The sequence below is a fragment of the Balaenoptera acutorostrata genome, chromosome 7 (genome assembly GCF_949987535.1).
Source record: "Balaenoptera acutorostrata chromosome 7, mBalAcu1.1, whole genome shotgun sequence".
In the NCBI taxonomy this organism is placed as follows: domain Eukaryota; kingdom Metazoa; phylum Chordata; class Mammalia; order Artiodactyla; family Balaenopteridae; genus Balaenoptera; species Balaenoptera acutorostrata.
In genome coordinates, this window is record NC_080070.1 from 6710666 (window position 1) to 6731051 (window position 20386).

General features: G+C 40.9%; 1 protein-coding gene across 4 annotated transcripts; it reads left to right on the forward strand.

Moving 5' to 3' along the window:
- Positions 1 to 1320: 1320 nt before the first annotated feature.
- GIMAP4 (GTPase, IMAP family member 4) lies at positions 1321 to 18457 on the forward strand. 4 transcript variants are annotated; one of them, XM_057550246.1, is made up of 5 exons: positions 1321 to 1376; positions 2188 to 2335; positions 13014 to 13112; positions 14195 to 14248; positions 16714 to 18457. In XM_057550246.1, the coding sequence occupies exons 4-5, from the start codon at positions 14209 to 14211 to the stop codon at positions 17637 to 17639; spliced, it is 966 nt and encodes a 321-aa protein (XP_057406229.1). In that variant the 5' UTR covers positions 1321 to 1376; positions 2188 to 2335; positions 13014 to 13112; positions 14195 to 14208; the 3' UTR covers positions 17640 to 18457. The 4 variants fall into 4 exon arrangements, with proteins under 4 accessions (XP_057406229.1, XP_057406228.1, XP_057406230.1 ...); XM_057550245.1 differs by lacking the exons at positions 1321 to 1376; positions 2188 to 2335 and adding an exon at positions 9149 to 9234; XM_057550247.1 differs by lacking the exons at positions 1321 to 1376; positions 2188 to 2335 and adding an exon at positions 10138 to 10213.
- Positions 18458 to 20386: the final 1929 nt, after the last annotated feature.

Genomic DNA, 20386 nt, shown 5'->3' on the forward strand with positions numbered 1-20386 from the left:
TTCTTTTCACATTCTATGTTTTTTTCTACTCAGTTGGAAATTATATACACTCTTCCAAATTTTCTTAGTGGCCTCAGCACATATTCTTTTTTCAAAATTTTTAAATTTTTTATACCATTTTTAAAGGTTACATGCCATTTACAGTTATTACAAAATATTGGCTATATTCCTCATACAACACATATTCTTAACAAAGTCTAAAGGGAATCTATATTTTAATCTTCCTCTTATACAACAAATTACTATAGAACATTTAAACTCCATTCCCACCTTCCACCCCATTTTTGCATTATTGTTGTGTATTTTTATTTTCTTATTTTTTTCCTTTTTAAACCCTGGAAGTTATTACCATTATCTTCTCTCCCTTTCTTTGTCTTTCCTTCCTTCTTTCTTCCTTTCTATTTCTTTCTTTCCTTCTTTCTTTCCTTCCTTCCTCCTTTCTTTCTTTCCTTTGCTCGCTCTTTCCTTCCTTCCTTCCTTTCCTTCCTTCTTTCTTTCTTTCTTCCTTCCTTTCTTCCTTCCTTCCTTCCTTCCTTCCTTCCTTCCTTCTTCCTTCCTTCCTTTCTTTCCTTCTTTATTTCTTTCTTTCTTCCTTTCTTTCTTCCTTTCTTCCTTCCTTCCTTCCTTTCCTTTGCTTGCTCTTTTCTTCCTTCCTTCCTTCTTCCTTCCTTCGTTCCTTTCTTTCTTTCTTTCTTCCTTTCTTTCTTCCTTTCTTCCTTCCTTCCTTCCTTTCTTCCTTTCCTTCTTTCTTTCTTTCTTTCTTTCTTTCTTTCTTTCTTTCCTTATTCTTTCTTTCTTCTTTCTTTTCAACCTCTGATTTACTATCTGTGATTACTTTCCTCTTGCCTCAGGTACAGTCTTTACAAATTCTCTTAGTGAGGTTGTGCTGCTAGCAAGAACTCTCAGTCTTTGTTGTCAGTGTGGTTTTGAAAAGCAGACTTTAAATTCTCCAGGGCTGGTGAAATATCCTCAGGGTGACAGCTAGCTGCTGTACTCCACTTGCCCACCTTCACTTAGTTCCGTGTCTGAGAAAGGTTATTTTCTTGCCTGCTCACCTACGCTTTTAAGAAAATGTATGTAATATTTTTCAGTATTTTTAGTTGATTTCAGTGGGAGGATTAATAATCTAGATAGCTGAAAGAGAAGTTTATTTTTATGTTTGGTTAGTCTTTTCCTGGTTTTGTTTCCTGCGTGTATGGCTCCCGTTGGGATTATTTTTGCTGTTTATCTTTGTCTCTTTCATCTGTCTTTCATATTGCAGTTTTTCGTCAAACAGCAGCTCTCCCTGACTGCCTTTTCGTAGTTTGGAATAAATCATTAGAAAACCTGGAAGTTCCACGTCTGAGTGAGGGTGCCGACTGCAGGCTTCACCTGAGGTGACCGCAGGACAAGCTGTTATGTAGAGGGAACCCAAAATGCCAGAATGCAGAGGTTTTTCTCTGGAGATGCTCTAATCTTTCGGGGAGATTCCTTCAATTACCCACTCGGGAAGAGAGACCTTGAAGTGTGAGGTTCCGAATGAGGGGGAAGTGAGGCAATGACTGGATCATGTGTCTCATACTCACTTCTTCCACGAATCCCCTGCTTTCAGCCCTACAGCCCCATCCCCTTGGAGCTGAAATTTCTGAAGCCCACCTCTCCGAGGTGCTTCCATCAACATCCGCGGCCACCTCAGCCACAGCCTCTCTGGGGCCATGTTGGCTGTGGATGTCTGCTCCAATGCACCCTTCCGGAAATCTGTTGAAACCTCTTGTCTCTGATACTTATACTCCTAATTGCCTATGGCACCCTGGTTTTTATTAGGGTTTGCAGAAAGAGAACGTCTGTGGTCTATAATTGATGTCAGTCCATTTTCCAGAATGCTTGGCATATGGCCGGTTTGCTATCTGGGCACTGAAATCCCTGATCTCCTGTTAAATAGAAGTAAAATGTAATGAGAGAGAATGCGTGATATTTACATATTTATACTTACACAGAATTATCTGTGGCCGTTTCCAACTTGGAAATAGAGAAATTCTAATACAAATTTCAAGTTGCTATTACTTCAAAACAGGCAATGATAAAAAATTGACTTGTTAAGTTTTCTATATAAAGTTTAGGCTTTTAAAGCACCACTGTCAGGATTCTAAAAGGCATAGAAAAGCAGAACAACCTGCGTCCACTGATTGCACTGGTTCTCTTCCTCAGCTCAAGACCGAGCCGTGAGGGTCCTTAATCAGGCCTCCTCTCCAGGTCTGAGTCCATTGTGAGAGCATCACGCCACGTAGAGGAGGAGAAGTGGACCTTGCATCCTAACCTTTCTGTCCTGTGGAGTGACCACAGCTATGTGTGACAGGTAAGACCAAAGGTGAAGGTGATGAGGCAGGAAAGAGTTGTGGCTGAGGCAGGGAGGAAGTGCTGTGCACAGATGAATTTATAACAGCCTTTCCTGTTATTGTGAGAAGATTCTGAGAACAGGGTGAACCACAGACTTCCCTGGGTTGTGCTGTGATGTGTGTGAAAATCATCCCCTGGTCTCTTTACCACAGAATTTCTAGTAAAGTGGTACAGATATTTTACATGCATAAGAAGGGAGTGCGTGGGTTGAAAAAGGGCGTTAAATTATGAAGCAAAACAAGGAAATGCATAAAAGAGCAGAAACTGTTGAAAATAAAACTGCAAAGCCTTTGAGGTTTTGAACTTCAGGAGGTGCAAAAATAGGTTCCAACTCTGCATGCGAAGAGAACCAAATTCATATTGTAAAAGGGCCTGGAGACAAGGTAGTGTGACAACTTGGGGCCAGTTTTACAATCAGTCTACCACAACTGGCTCTCCTACTCGCATCCAATTGTACCTAAATGGCTGGAGTTTTCAGCTTTATTGAATTTTAATTTGCATAAAATGAAATTCATGCATTTTTTTCAGTAGATTCAATAATCAATTAAACAATATTTCTAAGCTTGGTATTGACGTATATATGTGAGCTTATATATGAGCCTGTAATGAGCTTATATATGTGTATACATGTTGCAACGAGTATTCATTTTATTTATTTATTTATTTATTTTTACCTTTTGATCCCTTTCACCCATTTCTCCCGCTTCCACCCTCAACCCCCGCCTCTCACAACCACCATGCTGTTCTCTGTATCTATGAGCCTGGCTTTTGTTTTGTCTAGATTCCACATATAACTGAGTTTGTACAGTATTTGTCTTTCTGTCTGATTTATTTCACTTAGCATAATGCCCTGAGATCTATCCATGTTGTCACAAATGGCATGATTTCCTTCTTTCTTATGGCTGGATACTATTTGTGTGTGTGTGTGTGTGTGTGTGTATCTCCTTTATCCTTCCATCCATCAATGGACACCTAGGTTGTCTCCGTATCTTGACTATTGTAAATAATGCTGCAATGAACATCGGGGGGCGGATATCTCTACTAGTCCGTGTTTTCATTTTCTTTGGATAAATACCCAGATGTGAGATGGCTGGATCAAATGAAGTTCTATTTTTAATATTTTTGAGGAACCTCCATTCGGTTTTCCACAGTGGCTGCACCAATTTATATTCCTACCGACATGCATGAGGTTCCCTTTTCTCCACATCCTCACAACACTTGTTATTTCTTGGCTTTTTGATGTAGTCATCCTAACAGGTGTGAGTTCATATCTCATTGTGTTTTCTTTTAATTGAAGTATAGTTAGTGGACACTATTATATAAGTTACAGGTGTACAATATAGTGATTCCCAATATGTAACGGTTATACTCCATTTATAGTTATTATAAAATATTGGCTATAGTCCCTGTTTTGTACAATATATCCTTGTAGCTCATTTTATACCTACTAGTTTGTACCTTTTAGTCCCCTACCTCTATATTGCCCCTCTCCCTTCCCTCTCCCCACTGGTAACCACTAGTTTGTTCTCTGTATCTGTGAGTCTGCTTCTTTTTTGTTCTATTCACTAGTTTGTTGTATTTTTTAGAGTCCACATATAAGTGATATTACACAGTATTTGTCTTTCTCTCTCTGACTTATTTCACTTGCATAATACCCTCCAAGTCCATCCATGTTCTTGCAAATGGCAAATTTTCTTTCTTTTTATGGCTCAGTACTATTGCATTGTGTATATATATATATATATATATATATACCACATTTTCTTAATCCATTCATCTGTCGATGGACACTTAGATAGCTTTCATGTCTCGACAATTGTACATAATGCTGCCATGAACATCGGGGTGCATGTATCTTTTCGAATTAGTGTTTTTGTTTTTGTTTTGTTTTTTCAGCTATATACCCAGGAGTGGAATTGTGGGGTCACATGGTACTTCTATTTTTAGTGTTGAGGAGCCTCCATACCGTTTTCCACAATGGCTGCACCAAGTTATATTGCCACCAGCAGTGCAGGAGGGGTCCCTTTTCTCCACATCTTCACCAACTTTTGTAATTTGTGTTCTTTTTGATGGCAACCATTCTGACAGATATGAGGTGATATCTCATTGTGGTTTTGATTTGCATTTCCCTGATGATTAACGATGTTGAGCATCTTCTCATGTGCCTGTTGGCTATCTGTTTGTCTGCTTTGGGAAACTGTGTATTCAGGTCTTCTGCCTATTTTTAAATCAAGTTGTTTGTTTTTGATGTTGAGTTGTATGAGCTGCTTCTATATTTTGAATATTAACCCCTTATGTGTCATATCATTTGCAAATATTTTCTCCCATTCTCTAGGTTGTGTTTTTGTTTTGTTGATGGTTTCCTTTGCTGTGCAAAAGCTTTGAAGTTTTATTAGGTCCCATCTGCTTATTTTTGCTTTTATACTATTTCCTCTGCTTTAGGAGACAGATGCAAAAAATATATAGCTGCGATTTCTGTCAAGAGTGTTCTGCTTATGTCTTCCTCTAGGGGTTATATGGTATCCAGTCTTACATTTAGGTCTTTAACCCAATTTGAGTTTCTTTTTGGATATGGTGTTAGAAAATGTCCTAATGTCACTCTTTTACATGTAGCTGTTTAAGTTTCCTAGCACCACTTATTGAAGAGAACATCTTTTCCCCATTGTATATTCTTGCCTCCTTTGACCATATGTGCATGGGTTTATTTCTGGGCTCTCTGTTCTGTTTCATTAATCTATGTGTCTGTTTTCGTGCCAATACCATATTGTTTTCATTACTGTAGCTTTTTAAATAGTATAGTTTGAAGTCAGGGCGTGTAATTCCTCCAGAACTGTCCGTCTTTCTCAAGATTGTTTTGGCTGGACTTCCCTGGTGGCGCAGTGGTTAAGAATCCGCCTGCCAAGGCAGGGGACATGGGGCATAGACCCCGCTCGCTGCAACTAGAGAAAGCCCGCACACAGCAACAAAGACCCAGTGCAGCCAAAAATAAATAAAGAGAAATAAATAAAGGAATTTTTAAAAAAGATTGTTTTCACTTCTCTGGGTGTTTTGTGTTTCCATACAAATTTTAAAATTATTTGCTCTAGTTCTGTAAAAAAATGTCGTTGACATTTTGATAGGGATTGCATTGAATCTGTAGATTGCCTTGGGTAGCGTGGTCATTTTAACAACCTTAATTCTTCCAATCCAAGAACACAGTATTATCTTTCATTCTGTTTGTGTCATCTTTAATTTCTTTCATCAGTGTCTTATAGTTTTCAGAGTACAGGTATTTTACCTCCTTAGGTAGATTTATTCCTAGGTATTTCATTCTTTTTGATGCAACGGTAAATGGGATTGTGTTCTCAATTTCTCTTTTTGATAGTTCATTGTTAGTGTATAGAAATGCAACAGATTTCTGTGTATTAATTTTGTATCCTGCAATTTTACTGAATTCATTGATGAGCTCTAGTAGTTTTCTGGTGGCGTCTTTAAGATTTTCTATGTATGATATCATGTCATCTTCAAACAGTGACAGTTTTACTTCTTGCTGTCTGATTTGGATTCCTTTTATTTCCTTTTCTTCTCTGATTCCTGTGGCTAGGACTTCCAAAATTATGTTGAATAAAAGTGGTGAAGGTGGGCATCTTTGTCTTGTTCCTGATCATAGAGGAAAGGCTTTCAGCTTTTCACTGTTGAGTATGATGTTAGCTGTGGGTTTGTCATATATGGCCTTTATTATGTTGAAGTATGTTCCCTCTATGTCCACTTCCTGGAGAGTTTTTATTACGAATGGATGTTGAATTTTATTGAAAGCTTTTTCTGCATCTATTGAGATGATCATATGATTTGTATTCTTCCGTTTGTTAATGTGGTATATCACACTGATTGATTTGCAGATGTTGAAAAATTCTCGCATCCTTGGATAAATCCCACTTGATCATGGTGTATGATCCTTTTAATGTATTGTTAGATTTGGTTTGCTAATATTTTGTTGAGGATTTTTGCATCTATTTTCATCAGTGATATTGGCCTGTACTTTTCTGTTTTGTGATATCTTTGTTTGGTTTTGGTATCAGAGTGATGCTGGCCTCATAGAATGAGTTTGCGGGTGTTCCTCCCTCTGCAGTTTTTTGAAACAGTTGAGAAGGAGAGCTGATAACTCTTTCATAAACATTTGGTAGAATTCACTTGTGAAGCTGTCTGGCCCTGGACTTTTGTTTGTTGGGAGTTGTTTAATAACTCATTCAGTTTCATTATTAGTTATTGGTCTGTTCATATTTTCTATTTCTTCCTGGTTCAGTCTTTGGAGATTGTACCTTTCTAGGAATTTTTCCATTTCTTGTCTGTTGTTCATTTTATTGGCATATATTGTTGTTCATAGTAGTCTCTTATAATCCTTCGTAATCTTTTGTATTTCTGTGGTGTCTGTTGTAACTTCTCCTTTTTCCTTTCTAATTTTATTGATTTGAGTCCTCTCCCTCATTTTCTTGATGAGTCCGGCTAAAGGTTTATAAATTTTGTTTATCTTCTCAAAGACCAGGTTTTAGTTTCATTGATCTCTGCTACTGTTTTCTTTCTTTCTGTTTCATTTATTTCTGCTCTGATCTTTATGATTTCCTTCCTTCTACTAACTTTGGGTTTTGTTTGTTCTTCTTTCTGTAGTTCCTTTAGGTGTAAGGTTAGATTGTTTATTTGATATTTTTCTTGTTTCTTGAAGTAGGACTGTATTGCTAGAAACTTCCCTCTTAGAACTGCTTTTGCTGAATCCCATAGGCTTTGGATTGTCATGTTTGTCATGTTTGCATTGTCATTTGTCTCTAGGTATTTTTTCATTTCCTCTTTGTTTTCTTCAGTGATTTCTTGGTTATTTAGTAGCATACTGTTTACTCTCCATGTGTTTGTGTTTTTTACGTTTCTGTTTTTCCTGTAATTTATTTCTAATTTCATAGTATTGTGGTCGGAAAAGATGCTTGACACAATTTCAGTTTTCTTAAGTTTACTGAGACTTCATATGTGACCCAAGATGTGATCTATCCTGGAGAATGTTCCATGTAATCCATGTAAGAAAGTGTAATCTGCTGTTTTTGGATGGAATGTCCTAGAATTGTCAATTAAATCTATCTGGTCTATTTTGTCATTTAAAGCTTGTGTTTCCTTATTAATTCTCTGTTTGGGTGATCTCTCCATTGGTGTAAGTGAGGTGTTAAAGTCTCCCACTATTACTGTGTTACTGTCAATTTTCTCTTTTTTAACTGTTAGAATTTGCCTTATGTATTGAGGTGCTCCTATGTTGGGTGCATATCTATTTATAATTGTTAGATCTTCTTCTTGGATTGATCCCTTGATCATTGTGTAGTGTCCTTCCTTGTCTCTTGTAACATTCTTTATTTCAAAGTCTATTTTATCTGATATGAGTATTGCTACTCCAGCTTTCTTTTGATTTCCATTCGCATGGAGTACCTTTCTCCATCCCCTCACTTTCAGGCTGTATGTGTCCCTAGGTCTGAAGTGGGTCTCTTGTAGACAGCATATATAGGGGTCTTGCTTTTGTATCCATTCATCCAGTCTGTGTCTTTTGGTTGGAACATTTAATCCATTCACATTTAAGGTAATTATCAATACGTATGTTCCTATTACCATTTTCTTAATGGTTTTCAGTTTGTTTTTGTAGGTCCTTTTCTTCTCTTGAGTTTCCCACTTAGAGAAGTTCCTTTAGCGTTTGCCGTAGAGCTGGTTTGGTGGTGCTGAATTCTCTTAGCTTTTGCTTGTCTGTAAACCTTCTGATTTCTCCTTCAAATCTGAATGAGATCCTTGCTGGGTAGAGTATTCTTGGTTATAGTTTCTTCCTGTTCATCACTTTAAATATATCGTGCCGCTCCCCTCTGGCTTGCAGAGTTTCTGCTGAGAAATCAGCTGTTAACCTTATGGGAGTTCCCTTGTATGTTATTTGTCATTTTTCCCTTGTTGCTTTTAATAAGTTTTCTTTGCCTTTAATTTTTGTCAGTTTGGTGACTATGTGTCTCTGCGTGTTTCTCCTTGTGTTCATCCTGCCTGGGACTCTCTGTGCTTCCTGGACTCGGCTGACTATTTCCTTTCCCACGTTAAGGAACTTTTCCATTATAATCTCTTCAAATATGTTCTTGGATCCTTTCTCTGTGTCTTCTCCTTCCGGGACCCCAGTAATGCAAATGTTGGCACATTTAATATTGCTCCAGAGGTCTCTTAGGCTGTCTTCACTTCTTTTCTCTCTTTTTTCTTTATTCTGTTCTGCAGCAGTGATTTCCACCATTTTGTCTTCCAGGTCATTTATCCATTGTATCTCATTTATTCTGCTATTGATTCCTTCTAGTGTATTTTTCATTTCAGTTATTGTATTATTCATCTCTGTTTGTTTGTTCTTTAGTTCTTGTAAGTCTTTGTTAAACATTTCTTGCATCCTCTCAATCCTTGCCTCCATTCTTTTTCTGAGGTCCTTGATCATCTTCACTATCATTATTCTGAATTCTTTTTCTGGAAAGTTGCCTATCTCCACTTCATTTCATTGTTTTTCTGGGGTTTTATCTTGTTCCTTCATCTGGGACATAGTCGTCTGCCTTTTCATTTTATCTATCTTTCTGTGATTGTGGTTTTGGTTCCCAGGCTGCAGGATTATAGTTCTTCTTGCTTCTGTTGTCTGCCCTTTGGGGGATGAGGCTATCTAAGAGGCTTGTGCAAGCTTCCTGATGGGAGGGACTCCATCTCCTCACTTTCAGCTGGTGTGTGTCCTTAGATCTGACATGAGTCTCTTGTAGACAGTATATATATGGGTCTTGTTTTTGTATCCATTCAGCCATTCTGTGTCTTTTGATGGGAGCATTGAGTCCATTTACATTTAAGGTAATTATTGATATGTATGTTCTGATTGCCATTTTGTTAATTGTTTGTGGGTTGTTTTTGTAGGTGTTTTTAGAAATTTCTTTATCTTTTGTCTCTTCTCTTGTGATTTGATTACTATCTTTAGTGTTATGTTTGGATTCCTTTTTCTTTTTTCTCTTTTCCTTTTTCCTCGTGTGTGTGTGTGTGTGTGTATGTGTGTGTGTGTGTGTGTGTGAGTGTGTGTATCTATAATAGATAGTTGGTTTGTGGTTACCATGAGGTGTATATATATATATGATTGTTTTAAGTTGCTGATCTCTTAATTGCAAGTGCATTTTTAAATCCCTGCTTTTGTACTCTCCTCCTCTCATTTCTGTTTTTGATATCATATTTTACATCTAATTGCTTTGTGTGTCCCTTAAGTGCTTATTGTGGATATATATTATTTTACTGCTCTTCTCTTTTAACCTTCCTACTAGCTTTGTGTGTAGATGATTTCCCACCTTTATGTTTGCCTTTACCAATGAGCTTTTTCTGTTTTGTAATTTTCTGGTTTCCACTGGTGGCTTTTTCTTTTTCTCCTAGAGAAGTTCCTTTAACGTTTGTTGTAAAGCTGGTTTGGTGGTGCTGAACTCTTTTACCTTTTACTTGTCTGTAAAGCTTTTGATCTCTCCATTAAATCTGAACGAGAGCCTTGCTGGGTAGAGTATTCTTTGGAGGTTGCTCTGGCCCAGTTGGCTGCCAGGCCCTGGCTTCTGCTCTGGCTGCTGGCCTGCTGCTGGGTGGGGCTGGGATTCGGTGCAGCTGGCTGTGGGACCTGTGGTGTTCCAGGGCTGGTGCTGGCCCACTGGTGGGTGGGTCCAGGTTTGGGGTGGCTGCCTGCAGGGTTCAGAGTGTGCAGGGCTGGTGCCAGTTTCCGGGTGAGTGGCATTGAGTGCTCTCATGGCTGGCTGTTTGGTTTCGGAGGCTCTGGGACTGGTGCCAATTGGCTGGTGAGCAGGTAAGCCCCTGGCAGGAATAGGCTAGAGGGAAGTCTCCAAGAATGGAGAAGACTCCATTCTATGACAGGTGTCCTTGTCATAGAGTGAACTCCCCAAAACAGCTGCTGCCAGAGTCTATGTCACTAGGGGAGTCCTCCTTGCCTCCTGCCTCTCTGGGAGGCTCTCCAGGATCAGCCAGTGAGTCTGCCCCAGGCTCCTTTCAAATCACTGCTTCTATGCTGGGTCTCAGAGCATGGAGATTTTGTCCGTGCCCTTTAAAAATGGGGCCTCTGTTTCCCAGAGCCTTCTTGCTCTCCCATGTGCAAGCCCCTCTGGCCATACAAGTCAGATATTTTGGTGGCTCGTCTTTCTGGTGCAGGATCCCCCAGGCTGGGGAGCCTGAAGTGGGGCCCAGACCCCTTGCTCCTTGGGGAGAACCTTTGTAATTGCAATTATCTTCCCATTTATGTGTCACCTACCTAGGGGTGTGGGCCTTGACTATACCCCTTCTTGTCTGTCTTGTGGTTCCTTCTTTATATCTATAGTTGTGGGGAATCTTTTCTACTAGTTTTCAGGTCATAATTGCTTTCTAAATAGCTGTAATTTTGGTGTGCCCATAGGAAGAGGTGAGCCCAGGGTTTTCCTACTCCACCATCTTGGCCACACTCTGAGCGGCAACTCTCTGGTTTTGACCCAGTCGTTTTTTCTCAAACTTCACGGCATGATCCACATTTCGGCCCTCCCTATAGAGTCTTTGCATGGTCTGATATGGTAGCAACTATGCAGATGTGACTGTTTAACTTTAAATTAATCAAAATGGAATAAAATTAAATATTCAATTCTTCAATCACACTCATCGCATTTCATGAGCTCAGTAGCCCATGTGGCTCAGGGCTACCATACTGAACCACACAAAACAATCTCATCATTGCAGAAAGTTCTGGCACTGCTAGGTGATAAGGTGGGCAGGTCTCTTGCATAAGCAAGTTTGGACAGCTCCTCCCCTCACTTCCTCTCTCCTCTTCCTTCTTGATAGCTTAGTGTCGCCTCCTGGTTTAGCATTGCTTTCAAAGTTAGAGAAAGGAGCAGGACCCAGATTTTTTTTAGGTAAGGGAATAGGGGTGTTTGTGGGAGTGGGAAGAGAGGGAGGGAAATGTGTGATTTGGTGGAGGGGGGACTTCTCTTCTGGATCTATATCTTAAAACTCCCTGCAAACTTGCTCTCAGAATATATTTCTCATTGGTTCCTGTCTCCTGTCTTTGCTGATTTTAGGCAGTAATCTGTTTTGAAGGCTGAGTCCTACAAATTGATAACTCTTTCAGCAGTCACTGCTCAGAGGATACTTGTAGGAATAAATGATTGTTTTCACCATTGATAGAATTTATAAGTGAAGTTGAAGCTTTCAGGGTTTGCGTTGGCTGAGCAGAATTAGAATTAGAATTAGAAGACAGAATTAGCTGTGTGGGGAGCGAGCTGGTGGTGAAAAGAGCACAAGGAGATGTAAGAGGTGCAGGTCAGCAGCCCCGTGCCACAAAGCCAGCACACGGTTAGGATCAGAGACTCTGTTACCCAGTTAACGATCTGCTCAGAGCTGCCCCTTTGGACCTGCCTCCTCAGGAACAGTCCCGTCGTGGGCTTCACCCAGAGATGGGGAATGGGAACTTTTAGGAGATAGGAGGAGGGAGATGCCAACCCATGTTACTGTCTACAGTTCAGGAGAAGCTGGGGATCAATGGATGCTTCTTCCTTAGGCAGTAGGAGGAGAACTCAGCCATCCAGTGTCAGTATGGAGAGAAGTTCAGTCCTCTGGTTTTACATCAGAATTAGGAGAAAGAGAACAGCATTAAAGAATGCTGAAGAGAAAGTCCACAGACTGAATGGAAACACCATTCTTAAGAATGGTGTTTAAGAAACACCCCAAACCTTTTATTTTCCTATTTCTGGTATCTTACTCCTTCTCCTAACATCAATCACCAACATCAACTTTGTGACGAAAGCTGATTTTTAATAATTCTGTGATTTCTCCTCCCAGTTTACAAGAAGCTGCTTTCTACTCCTTATTCCTAATCCACTTTCAAAAGAAGTGCCTGTCTTTCTAACAGTGTTTGAAATTTGTATTTGTTGGCTTCCTATCAGATAGCCTTTCTTTAACAACTAGCATTTCAGCCTGTACTACTTAAAATCTGATCTGCTAAGAGTTCTTCAAATGGCTTTCTCCGTTGCCCAACGTTAGTAGGTAACAATGAAAGAAAACCTTTAAAACATATTACCGTGTTTCAAGGACGCTAGGTGTTGTTAATAAGGAAAGGATAGGGGACTTCCCTGGTGGCACAGTGGTTAAGAATCTTCCTGCCAATGCAGGGGACACAGGTTCGATCCCTGGTCCGAGAAGATCCCACAGGCCATGGGGCAACTAAACCCGTGTGCCACCACTACAAAGCCTGAGCTCTAGAGCCCATGAGCCACAACTACTGAGCCCACGTGCTACAACTACTGAAGCACACGTGCCTAGAGCCTGTGCTCTGCAACAAGCAAAGCCCCTGCAATGAGAAGCCTGCGCACTGCAATGAAGGAGTAGTCCCCACTCGCCACAACTAGAGAAAGCCCACGCACAGCAATGAAGACCCAATGCAGCCAAAATATAAATTAATTAATTTAAAAAAAAATAAGGAAAGGATAATGTTTTTCACAAGACAGATTGGGCTGGACATAAAGCTCAATCAGAGAGGAGGCAAGAATCAGGGGGATTTTTAAAAATTCATTTATTTAACAAATATTTATTGAGATCCATGCTTTGTCCACTATTGTGCTTGTCCCTAGGGAATAACGGGGCACACAAGACACAGACGGTTCACCATCACAAAGCTTACAGTCTACGAGGAGACAGTAAAAAAATCAGACGAACAACTTCCTATTGTGGTACGTATTCTATAGAAACCCTTGGAGTGTGGCTAGCACAAACTCCACACCAGAGCTAACTTGTTGGTTGGTGATGGGGGTGGAGAAGCCCTCTCTGGAGAAATAACAGAATACTGAAGCCTCAGGGCTGAGAAGAAATGAGTTGGGCATTGGAAGGGTGTGGGAGTGCTCCAGGGAGGGGGAAATATTCCCCAAGGGTCTAGGAGCTGGAGGGAGCTTAGAGGATTCAGGGGACATTGAGGAGGCCAGTATGGTTCAAGCCTTTTGAAAGAGAGAGAGAGAGTAATTGAGCATGCAGGGCCTTTTGGACCATTCCAAGGGTTTTCAACTATTTGAACAATAAAAAGCAAAAGGAATCCATTAAAGAATTTAAACAAGGGGAAAAAATCAAATTTCAGTTTTAAAAAGGCATCTGATTATTGAGTGGAGAAGGGATTGAAGATGCAATATCAGTTGGGAGCCTATTACATTGCAATCAAATGACAGTGGGTTGGATTAACATGGAGATGGGGAGAAATGGAGAATTTTGCATTTTTTGGAAGTAAAATCAATAGGATTTGGTGCCAGACTGATGAGCAAGTGAGGAAAGAAGCGTTGTGGAGGACCCCAAGATTCTGCGTGAGCCATTTGGTGGTGCCCTTTACTGAAATGGGAACCAGGCTGGGGCTGGAGGTCAAGGGTTCCATTTTGTCTGAGTTCTGTGTGAGATGCCCATAAAATTGCCAACTGGAGAAGTTGAATGGGATTTAAAAGTTTGGAACTGTGAGAAGGGTCTAGGCTGCAGGCTACATATAAATGGCATTCAAAGCAATCATTCACTGAATAGAGTGGGGAAGGGCACCCAGAACCAGTGCCAAGGAAGACCCTGAAGCACTTACATTTGTGTAAAGAAAAATGACCAATCTGAAAATGAGACTGAAAACAGAGAATGGAGAAGTATTGGGAAATAAAGGAAGAGAAACTGAGTAGCAAGCAAGTTTATGAAAAGAAAAGAAACTGTTGGTTACATGAGGATAACATTTCCAGTTTCCAGTTACTCTCCACTTCCCTGAAATGACATAGTTATTTTTCTTTATTTCCAGGAATTCAAACTACAATGGCGGCCCATTACCCCAGCAACTCCAGGACCAGCCACGGTGAGAGGCTGCTCGGGGCTAGGCAGGCCAGGCTTGGGGGAGGAGGGCCGGGGCTCTCCTGTCCTGTCAGTCAGTCCCCATCTGCGCAAAAGCAAATCATTTTCAACCACGTTTCTTATTTTCCCTTCATTTACTCTGCTCTCTCATTTCTCTCGACCCTCTACGGCTTCTCCTTGTGATGTAGCTTAACAGCTAAGAGGAAGAGAGTTAGAATCTCCTGATTGATATGGGCTTGATGAGGTTTCTTGTGTGCTACTTCCTACAGCGTGGACACACCAGAACAGCGGGTTGTAGCCTCCCTGGTTGTTTCTCTGCCCCTCTCTTCAGCCCAAGAGAGGATTGGGAAGGAGGAACATGGGCATAATTAATTCCTCATTCAGGTCCCTAATTTCCCTGTTGCTGGTGGCCTCACTATAACCAACAAATTCAACAGACTGATCACTCCGTTCCTCACATAACCCTCCCTCTATTCCCTTATCCATAGAAATTGATTATATCGTTTGAGCTTTTGCTGGTTTAGCAAACCACCACACAATTTAGGAGCCTAAAACAACAACCGTTTAGTTGGCTCTTGGTTTTGTGGGTTAGTTGGGCAGTCTTTGGGTCTGGATCAACTTGGCTAATCTCAGCCAGACTCACTCATGCATGTGTGGTAGGCTGGTGGTTCAGGATGCAACTGGATAATCTCGGCTAGCCTCATAGACATGTCTGGCAGTCAGCAAGCTCTTGGGCAGACCAGGGGGACACGGATAACCGGCCCTTGTGTCTCTCATCCAGTAGGCTAGTCCAGGGCAGTTGTAAGGTTCCGAAAAGCAGAAAGAGAAGGCAAACTACAATAAGTCAGCACTTCTGGAGTCTCTGCTTGATCATGTTTTCACGACCTTACTGTCCAAAGCAAGTCACATGGCCCAGTCAGATTCAAGGGTTGGAGAAACGGACTCAGCATCTTGATGAGAGTAGCTGCAAATCCACATTCCCAAGAGGCATGAGTACAGAGAGGGAATAATTCATGCCTGTGTTTGCCATCTATCATAGACTGCCATCCATTTGCTGTCAACATTGGCCAATTTTTGCAGTGTTGGCACTGGCCTTTGGTGCCTTTTTATCTCGCCAGCCATGATTTTCCTACTCCCTGTCTCTAAGGTCAACCAACGCCCTCAGGATATCCTTAGGTTGGCATCTTCCATTGTGATGCTAACTAAATAATAGTCTGAACTCCCATCCACATTTTTCCTTAGGTAATCTTAGCCATCCTGTATCCAGTGTTCTCAGCTTTGGGAAATTTACTTCTTTCACCCCAGGATTCTGGTTCTCAAATGTGAGAAACTCTGTCTTAGGGATCCAGGGATGAGCAAAAGCTTCACCATAAAGTGTGTGGGAGATGGGGATGAACTACAGATTTTGTGGAAGCCAGAGTGGGAGGTTCTGCAATTTCCCTCTTCTGTTTGATTGATATTTTTAAAAGATTATTCCACTTTACAGAATAGACTGAAAGGGCCAAAGCGGAAGTAGAGAGACCAGTTAGGAGACTACTGAAGCATGGATGGGGATATAACTTGGACTAGTATGATGATCTTCAAAATAGAGAGAAGCGAACAGATTTGGAGCCAAGAGAACCAGCTGATGGGTTGGATATGGAAAGAAGGGGAGAGAGAGGAGTCAAGGGTGACGCCTAGATTTTTAGCCTGAGAAACTAAAACATCAACCGTTTAGTTGGCTCTTGGTTTTGGGGATGATAGCCCTGAAAACAAATTGGGGCTTGTAACAGTGTCTATGAGGTTGTAAGTGGGATAATGTATGCATTGTCTCAAAGCAGAAATAGGTAGTTATAATACAGGATTCCTCATGCAGGAATCAGTCTTACATTCAAGGGTCGGCTGGCAGGGTCTGTCTTCTCGGGAAAACAGCCTCTCAAACGTGATTGCCAGTTGTCTTCCCACCGGTCCCGGGTCTATGCCTAACAAATCGGGCAGACTTTGACCTTATAGGCACATTAAAGAGATATGCAGAGACTTGCTGAATACAAGCACAGGACGAGCTATTAGATGATTTGGTTTGTAACTTAAGGTTTCAGTTGCTGTGCTCTGCTGCTCTGATATTAACTTTGAACTTTCCTGGGAAGTAAAATATGCAACGTCAATTTTGTGTTACTTCCTATGTTATCTTATGAGGACCAGCTACCAGTAGCAGCTTAGAGTTCTCTTCTTAACCATTTTGTTTCCTCCTCTGTGGGCTACTTACCTACGCAAGGTCACAGTAGGAAGTGCAAGGGGATGCTGAAAATTACCTGGGTGGTCCTCAAATACTGCAAGAGGAGCACGAGCCCAGAGGGCTCTCTATAGACATCCCTTGAGTGCAGAGGACCCTAGCAGGCAACAGAGAAAGGCACCAGTGGGCAGGGGACTTGCAGGGGAGACAGTTGAAGTTCCTTCTAACGCTACAACTTTTATTTCCTGTTGTGCCAGGGCTTGGAAACCAAGAGCCCAGAGATTCACAACTGAGACTCGTCTTAGTGGGTAAGACTGGGGCAGGGAAAAGTGCAACAGGAAACAGCATCCTCGGAAAGAAAATGTTTCCTTCTGGCTCTTCCGCAGTATCCATCACCAGGTCCTGTAAGAAAGGAAACAGCACCTGGAAGGGGAGGGAAGTTGTCGTGGTGGATACACCTGGCATCTTTGACACAGAGGTACAGGATGCTGACACTCGCAAGGAGATTGCTCGCTGCATGGCCCTGACCTCGCCAGGGCCTCATGCTCTGCTCCTCGTCATCCCGCTGGGCCGTTACACGCCGGAAGACCACAGAGCCACGGACAAGATCCTGAAAATGTTTGGAGAGAGAGCTAGGAGATACATGATCCTCTTATTCACCCGGAAAGATGACTTGAAAGGCATCGATTTCCGTGACTACTTAAAGGAAGCTCCAAAAGGCATTCAAGAGCTGATGGGCATGTTCGGAGATCGCTACTGTGTGTTCAACAACAGGGCGGCAGGAGCTGCGCAGGAGGACCAGAGGGAGCAGCTGCTGGTCCTGGTCCAGCGCGTGGTCACAGAGTGCAAAGGCAGATGCTTCACGAACAACATGTACCAAAAGGCTGAGGAGGAGATTCAGAAACAAATCCGAGTGATGCAAGAAAATTACAGAGCAGAGCTAGAGAGACAGAAAGCGCAGATAAGACAGGAGTATGAAGAGAAAATCAGAACGCTGGAGGATGAACTAGAACAGCAAAAGCAAGTGATGCACATGAGGAGGGAACTGGCAGAAAGGGAGGCTCTCTGTGCTACAAGGCAGCAAAATGCCAGAGACGAAGTTGAGAATCAGAGCGGGATAGTTGAATTCATCTTAGGCTTGTTGAAGATTGTTTCCTTTGTTTTCTCTCTGTTTGAGGATTAGACATTAAGATTAAACTTCAGGAAAATGTGTCTATACTTCCTGCATATGTTCAGCTGGCCCTGCCCCATATAAGTCAGAGCATTCTCATTTTTCTGTCTCTCAGACTCTCAGGACTCAGGAGAGTAAAGTTCACTGTTGGCAATTGGTATATGTTTGATTGATTTAACAGGGGAGGGACAAGTTCTCAATCTGTGAAACTCCAAAGCACAATGTATTGATGCTCCCTAACTGGTGAATTCTTTCTCAGAGACACAGAGAGAAGGAATGCAGGAGACCAAAGAAGATGACCCCAAGCTTTCTCTGTTTATCCCTAGTAAATGTTTCTCCTCTAGATTCTTTCTAGATTGGTAGGTAATCTCCCCCTGTGGCTTCCTCTCACTTATTTTACCCTCAGGACCACAGTGATCATCTTAACCTTATAGTTTATGAGAAAGATCAATTCTTTGCATTAGTTAAGCTTATAGATGGAGATGTTTGTAGAATTCTTTGTAGATGATTGGAAATTTGTTTACTTACAATTTTACGGAAAGACTCAAATTGTTCCTTATCTTCTGCCCACTGACCAACAAAGAGTTGTCTGGAAGATAGATCTTTCAGAACTCAACTATGTGAAATGCGAGAAAGAGTGAAAGATAGAGATTCAACAGATAAGAGAACAATGTTTGGCATATTCAGATGTATCTGTAGAAACTCTTTGACCAACACCAACCAATTTGCTGAATAACAAGTTCTCTCCTTTTCTTGTGAAACTAACTGCTATCCCACCCAATTGAATTGTTTGCTTATTGTTACTGTAATAAAACTGTTCTGTTCTCTCATATTTGTACAGAATGGAATCTGTTTTTTTTGTTTGTTTTTGCTTTTGTTTTTTGGAAAATACTACCACTACTTCTTCTAAGAGCACAGGGATGAATTATAGTCTTTTGTAAAAGTTCAAGATGATTTTGGAGGTAGTCTTGGTCTACCCTCTAGACTTCTCCCCTTCTCCTTTTCCCTGGAAGGTTTGAGCCACATTCTCAACACCTCTGACAGTCAAAGACTACATTGCCCTTGGATTCATTCATTATGTGTTGATAGAAATTACACGTGACCTATGTTTCTGAGACCTTTGTGGCTTTCCTGCTGCAACAATTCTTTTTAATACATGGATAAAAATAGCTAAGTCCCTATCCCTTTTATACTATTGTGCTGAGTACTCTTCACCTAATAATTTCTAGCCTTCCCCAAAGCACTTTTCCATGTTCTACCAACGTGTTCTGGTGGTCATATGTGACCTACGCCAACTCTCCTTGTTCTGTCACCTTAAAATCGTCTTCTCCATGCCCTAACCCATTTTGCTCAAACTAGGGCATATGTCTCTCCATGATTTCCCCCAAACACAAAGGAGTTTAGACTGTACATTTAATAAAAGTTAACAAAGGCTCAAGGATATGAGAAGTCCCGTGCAAAGAAGCACATGACTCCTTTAGAGGTAGTCACTCTGAGTAGAGAGATTTGGTTTCACTCTGCAGAAGGTGGGTGATCTCTGTCTCTACTGTTTTCATCATTGGCGATATGAATTTAACGTGCTATTGTATTACAATCTTCTATTAACAAATATTTAACCAAAGAACCATATACACCTCCCAAGAAAAAGTAAATACAGAATTAATACAAAGAAAATTCTAACGCCAGTGGTTATTTTCTGTGTAAATGCATTCAATTATTCTTACCCTTGCCTCCGGGTTAATGCTGTAGATGAGACAAAGAAAATGGTTTTGCTCTTGAGTAGCAGTTAGGAAATGAGAAGCCCATGTGACATATCCTGAGAGCAGTTTTGCCTATTTGCCTCCCAGGGCAGAAGGCAGACAGATTAATGATACTATGCATTGTGATTAATACAATAGAAGAATGAAGCATGTTCTCTTCTCTCACAACTTTTGGGAGTTCATACCTATTCATCTATTTATTATCATTCATTGGTTGTTTGTACTTGGTGGCAGGTTTTATACGAGACACTGAGAATCTAGAGATAAGTAAAACAAAGTCCCTTTTGAGACTGGCTTCATTCACTTAGCATAATGATTTTGAGAATCATTCAAGTTGTGTGTACCAAGAGCTTGTTCTCCTTTATCACTGACAAGTATCCCATCTTATGGATGTACCACGGTGTATCACTTCTCCTTGACTTATTCTTAGGCCCCTAATTGATTGCTCTTGTCAAATTGCATTTGCTAAAACCTCCATTATAATGTTGATTGGTAGTGGGTGGGTATGCTTGCTTTCTTCCTGGATATGCCTTCAGTGTTTCCCAATTAGGTAAGTGAGATAGCTGCTGAACTACAGTAGTACGTGTATTTGTGTGTGTGCGTGTGCGCGCATGTGTGTGTGTAATCATGTTAAGCAAGTATCCCCCAATCATTATTTTCTTGAGGGTTTTTATCATGAATGGCTGTTGAATTTCATTGAAGGCTTTTAAAAAATCATCTATGAGAATTTTCATGGTGAATGATATGAATAGATTTCCCAATATTGAACCAATTTTTCATTTCTGTTTTCTATCCCTCTTGGCCATGATGTATCACATTCTTAATGTGGTGTTGGCACCTATTTGCTAATATTTTATTTAATATTTTTGTGTTGATAGTCACAAGAGATATTGCTCTACAGTTTTATCTTTTTGTACCATCATTATCAGACTTAAGTATCAATGTTATATTTGTTTTCAAAAAGCAATTAGGAAATTTCTCTTCATTTTCGATGCTCTG